Source organism: Apium graveolens, chromosome 2, assembly GCF_009905375.1.
Source record: "Apium graveolens cultivar Ventura chromosome 2, ASM990537v1, whole genome shotgun sequence".
Taxonomy (NCBI): Eukaryota; Viridiplantae; Streptophyta; class Magnoliopsida; order Apiales; family Apiaceae; genus Apium; species Apium graveolens.
In genome coordinates, this window is record NC_133648.1 from 195,572,986 (window position 1) to 195,578,958 (window position 5,973).

Consider the following 5,973-nt stretch of genomic DNA (forward strand, 5'->3'; position numbering starts at 1 on the left):
CATAAGTGGGCTATTGTAATGCCTAAATGGTGTGACAATAGGGCCAAAAAATGTTACATTAAGTCTAGTGTAACACCAAGGGGCGTTATGTATACGAGCATTACAATAGACACCCTAATATAATATTTCAATAATATATTATAACAGAGAAGAAAACGTTACAATATGAAACTACTGTAACACTAAAATGCCCAAATGTAATGTAAAATGATTGATACAATAGCTTGATCAAGTGCATAAGTGGGGTCCACCTATGGGCCCATATAGCATATTGTAATAACATATTTTATCTATTGTAACACCAATTTTTTGTAATTAAGTAATACAACATTTGTAAAGTAATACTATTTTTAAACATACAATATAGTAGGATAGACAAATGTAAGAATTAATTTTAAATATTTTGAAATACATGTCATTTTAAACAATATTCCCAGCAGCAACGTAACATCAAAAAAGAAATACATAACAGTCTCGTCTCCAAACCAAGTGTAAATGATAAATCTACTAGATTATTATAAGTACATTGACAGACATAACTTTGAGCGATGTACCAATATAAAACTTGTTACAATATATAAGAAGTTGGCCGGCTTGAGTGACACGGGTGTTATTGTCCTCTTGATCACTTGAATTAAATAAAGAGTAATCCCTAAGAGGTGCATTTTTTAGGTACCTACAAGATGTGATAAATGATTTAGACAAATATGTAAATATCAGATCATTTAGACAAAGGAATGTACAATAAACAAGTTGGTAATATCACAGAGGTGCTAAGGATCATTTAGACAAGTGCAATTTTAAAGAGCATTTGTCAATGCAATTTTTTTGGACCGCGATATCAAATAAAAGACACTTCAAAAAATCAAAAGATTGTGTACCATCTACAAGATTTCCTCCTGGGGCCAATAAAATGCATGTTATCATAGCATCCCTGACAATTAAACATGACATAAGATTTTTGAACACAACATTTATATTCTTCTTAGCTATACTTCAATATAATATAATACTCATGCACCACAAACATTCATCTATCATAATACATAGGTTGTATTAGTACAAAATTGATCAAAATTAGGCGGCCATCTACTGGATGCGTGAAATTAGGTAGCAATAATTAGTAATCTAAAAAATTATGTGTGCACAAATTGCCAAATATGAAAAAACACATCGAGAATTTGAATATGTTGCACACTTGACATAATAGTCAATCAATTAAAACATGTCAAAATAGAGCAAGCATACCCAAGTATTAGGCAGTTTTAGTAGGTAGCAAATCAAAGATTTCGCGTACATAATTAACAAAAAAACTAACCTGAATCAGCTCCTCAATAAGTTCTGAAATTGACCGAGAAAATCTATTGAATCAGTTCAATTCTGCCCAAAAAATAAGCAGAAAAATGAAGGTAAAAGGTCCAGAAACTCTGCAAAAAAAAACAAACAGAAAATATGCTAGAAAATGGCCTCAAAACATGCTGAAAAACGTCTAAAAAATCTGCTGAAATGTACTAAAAAACAATCCTAAATCAGTTCTGAAGTTCGTAAAAAAAAATCTGCTGAAATGCACTCAAAAACTAACTGAATCAGCTCTTGAATCAGTTCTTAAATTCACCGAGAAAATCTGCTGAATCAGTTCAATTCTGCCCAAAAAATATGCAGAAAAACGAAGGAAGAAGGTCCAAAAAATCGGCAAAAAAAACAAACAGAAAATCTGCGGGAAAATGGCGACAAAACATGTTGAAAAACGTCTAAAAATCTACTGATATGTACTAAAAAACATTCCTGAATCAGTTCTGAAATTCGTAGAAAAAATATGCTGAAATGCACTCAAAAATTTACAGAATCAGCTCTTGAATCAGTTCTGAAATTCACCGAGAAAATCTGTTGAATTAGTTCAATTCTGCCCAAAAAAAATATGCTGAAAACGAAGGTAAAAGGTCCAGAAAATCTGCAAAAATACAAACAGAAAATCTGCTGGAAAATGGCCACAAAACCTGCTGAAAAACGTCTAAAAAATCTGCTGAAATGTACTAAAAAACAATCCTGAATCAGTTTTGAAATTCATAGAAAAAATCTGCTGAAATGCACTCTAAAACTAAGTGAATCAGCTCTTGAATCAGTTCTGAAATTTGCCGAAAAAATCTGCTGAATCAGTTTAATTCTGCCCAACAAAATTTGCAGAAAAACGAAGGTATAAGGTCCAGAAAATATGTAAAAAAACAAATAGAAAATCTGCTGGAAAATGGCCACAAAACCTGCTGAAAAACGTCTAAAAAATCTGCTGAAATGTACTAAAAACAATCATGAATCAGTTCTGAAATTCGAAGAAAATTTTTGCTGAAAATGCACTCAAAAACTAACTAAATCAGCTCTTGAATCAGTTCTGAAATTTTCCGAAATAATCTGTTGAATCAGTTCAATACTACCCAGAAAATCTGCAGAAAAATGAAGGTAAAAGGTCTAGAAAATCTGCAGCAAAACAAATAGAAAATCTGCTGGAAAATGGCTATAAAACATGCTGAAAAATGTATAAAAATCTGTTGAAATTCCCTCAAAAACTAACCTGAATCAGAATTCACATAACAAAATTTTACAGAGGGCATATTCGTAATAAATTCAGAACGGAAATGGCAAAACTCAAAAACCTCACTACTTAAACTTCCAAAATAACGCTCTCACTCCCTCAAACTCCGTTATTTATCATTCATCCTCTAAAAAACTCACCGATGGGTGCATCAGACAAGTAATTAGTCACTCCTGCTATGTACAACTTGTTGTTTATGTTTCCGTATTGATCAATCAAACTTTCTTAGCTACATTCGTGTTTGTAAACTTTTACGCATGTTGGTGCTTAATACAATCACTAGTATATAATGCATAAATTTACCTATATGGGGAAGCTAATTATGATGGATTTTATATATAAGATACATACCAAATTTACCAAGAGAGGAACCCTTATTAGTGCAATAGGGCGATTGTCAGTGTCATTCTTTAGGGTGGAGTTATACCATATACTCACATTAAAATTGCTCACATCTGAGTTCAACAGATCATACCCTGGGATGAAAATAATATAAAGGTCATTGCATTTACATAAGAAAACATGTTGATGCACATATGTGTGGCAGGATACAAACCTGCTATTATCTCATTAATTTCCCTCCCAGAATTTCCTTTCCTGAAAAGCTTGTATAGCTCATCATTAATATCATATGAACTATTGCGCCAAAATTGCAAACCGTGAACGCAGCTTTCCACTTAAAAAAAATAATGCGAGGGTTCACAAACTTTACGGATATAACCACATAGGGTGAGAACTTATACATGTTAAGCATGATTGATGTGTGTGTGTGTAATGGGAAACATATTTAGAGCTAAGGGAGAGGGGGGTGTGGAGATGTATAAATATTAAAATCCATTTATCTCTCATGCTCTGACAATGCAATGCAATTCAACCTCAATTCACTAAATACAAAAAGAATGAAGTCATAGTTCATGTCTGTTACCTTGTTGAACTGTAACTGGTGATGCTCCACGGATAGTCACAGGAAATGTGGAGTTAGGAGTACACTTAGGTTGAAGATACAGACCGATAAATCTGAGTAAAAAGCTGGATCAAAAAAATTGGTGAACTCTGTTTGTGACTCTGAACCCTGGTTAAAAAAGGAAAACATAATGTCGAAGTCGCTATAATTTAAGCAATTTCAATATATAACGATACGGGAAGAAATCGTTCAGATATTTCTAAGCAACAACATAAGGGCTCGACAGAATGCTGATGTCTTGTTAAAAAGGGTAACATCAATTGTATTTATCTAAAACCTAATATCTAGTTAACATAATTATAAATATGATGAATCAAAATATCAACATATATCAAATGCAGAGAACCACTTGAACTCATACTGTAGTCCACATATATCAACAATTAATCAAATCATTTAATTCGTGATATGTGATGTCACGAAACAGTCTAAATCATTATAAAGATTGAAACATCGCCTTAAGAAACAATCAAGAAACAAAATTATAACACAGTCAAATATAAATTAGAGTATTTAATTAACTAACCAAGTTTCTATCCTCCTTGACATTCTACCGTAAATCTACACTTACACACATAGTATTAAGGAGGGTTGTTGTGTTTTGTGTAAAATAGAGAACCCCCAATTTTGAAGCCCTAACCTTCTGCAAGAGATGATTTCCAATTAGTCAAATCAAAACCCGCAATTAATCAAAATAAACATATATACTTACCAATTCACTAAGAACCCCATTTCTTAAGTCAAGATTATTTGCAAAATCAATTAAAAATTAGTATTTTATATAAATTATCTGCTTAAATATTAAAACTATTATGTATGATATTTGAAATTAAAATATTCTTAATTATTTATATATATTAAATAAAAATTTGTAAATATTATTTTATTTCTTATTCAATATTAAATCATAATAAAATATTATTACTAATTTATGATAGTATTTTCATTTTAATATTTTTTAAAATTAAAAAATATCCAATGTAACACTAGGTGTTGGCTGCAACTACGACTTCACATGATCCAACTAAGACTTCACATGATAAGAAGATCCAACTACGACTTCACTTGCATTATAGATATTTTTAAATAAAATAATTGAATAAATAAATTAAGCAATCAATTAAATGAATGAATAATTAAATAATATAAAGTATAAATAATTAAATTAAAGTTTGATTTTCAAACATAATAACAGAAAAAAATTTAGAATTAAAATAATTTGGTTCATTATTTAAAATAATAAACCAAACATTTTTACAATTACAAACCAATTTAGAAATTAAAATTATAACTTCTGAAATAAAAAAAATGAGTACAGAATCATTTTTGAAATTGACATCATCTTCCATCCGCCTACCTTTGTTTCTGTGGTCAAGTTCCAGGAAAACGGTACAAATTCCTTGCCAATTAATAAAATCATAGTGGCTAACCCCTAAACCACCAACTTAATTAATAATAATAATAATAATAATAATAATATTTGATTTCCCTTTTTAACTAAATAAACCACATAAACAAATAATTTAATAACAAAAAGTATAAAATGCACATCTAGAGCGGCTCACCAGACCATTAAAAAACACAGCTAGGTAGTTTGGTTGTTTAAGTATATACTTAAAATTATATAGCTACAAAATTACTTACTTGAATAAATTAGGGTTTTTTTGAATATTTTCTTAAAATATTTCATATTTTTTAATAATTTGAAAATTATAATATTATATGTTTTTACATCTTAAATTTTTTTCTCTAGAATTATATAAATTCAATAAAATAATTCACATAACTTTTAAAAATTGATGGGTAACCTAACAATATAAATGAAAACATTAAATATTTAATAAAATTAATACCTACATATTTATTTTATATAGCATGTCATCTAGGTAAATAAAATGTATTGATTACCTATAAGTCCTGCATTTAATTTATTTCTATGAAAGTAGATAAAAAAAATTATGTTCACTTTAGAGTTTAAATATGAATATAATATTTTAAGTTTAGATATTATGTTATCATACTTTACATGTGGGTAAATATTTCATAAAACACTAACAAATATATTTTATACTACAAATCACTCTAATAAGGTAAAGATTTATTAAGGGATAAACAATAGAAGCTATAAAGTTATATCTAGTGAGTGCTATCAATATGTAAGACCTTAATTGGTGTGATGAAAATCCGGTAACACTTCTCCATCTAAAAGCCTTAAATCAATCAAACAATTCTCTAAAAAAAGAATTTTACAAAGCTTAGTTATTGTTTTTTGTGGGAAAGACTAGTTGTTCCTTCCAAGATCTGATTGATATATAATGATGTGACTTGATTAGGAAGATATGAACAGGTGGAACATTGCAATCCATACAATTGAGTTGGAAATGCTACTAATCGACTCCATTAAGTTATTAAGTTAGAAATC

The 5,973-nt window shown here is 29.3% G+C and overlaps 1 protein-coding gene across 17 annotated transcripts; it reads right to left on the reverse strand.

The window, feature by feature from the left end:
• Positions 1-380: 380 nt before the first annotated feature.
• On the reverse strand, positions 381-4,330 carry LOC141708045 (ABC transporter A family member 8-like). Of its 17 annotated transcripts, none has more exons than XR_012569328.1 (8): positions 4,264-4,330; positions 4,078-4,194; positions 3,513-3,616; positions 3,144-3,263; positions 2,939-3,063; positions 1,319-1,380; positions 882-934; positions 381-676 (listed from the first exon to the last, which is right to left on the reverse strand). XR_012569328.1 is itself a non-coding variant. In XM_074511519.1 (7 exons), exons 2-6 carry the CDS (start codon positions 4,098-4,100, stop codon positions 1,362-1,364), a joined length of 438 nt encoding a protein of 145 aa, XP_074367620.1. In that variant the 5' UTR covers positions 4,101-4,194; positions 4,264-4,330; the 3' UTR covers positions 381-676; positions 1,319-1,361. The 17 variants fall into 17 exon arrangements, 1 of the variants encoding a protein (XP_074367620.1); XR_012569322.1 differs by having other exon boundaries at positions 1,319-1,427; XR_012569326.1 differs by lacking the exon at positions 882-934 and adding an exon at positions 1,876-1,951 and having other exon boundaries at positions 1,319-1,427.
• Between the last annotated feature and the right edge of the window lie 1,643 nt (positions 4,331-5,973).

Excerpts from the sequence above, each read along its gene's own strand:
- LOC141708045 (XM_074511519.1), bottom strand. The coding sequence starts at position 4,100 with ATGTCAAGGAGGATAGAAACTTG. Across the intron at positions 3,617-4,077 it reads TCAAGGAGGATAGAAACTTG|CTTTTTACTCAGATTTATCG; the intron begins GTTAGTTAATTA and ends TTTTTGATCCAG. Across the intron at positions 3,064-3,143 it reads AATTAATGAGATAATAGCAG|GGTATGATCTGTTGAACTCA; the intron begins GTTTGTATCCTG and ends TTTTCATCCCAG.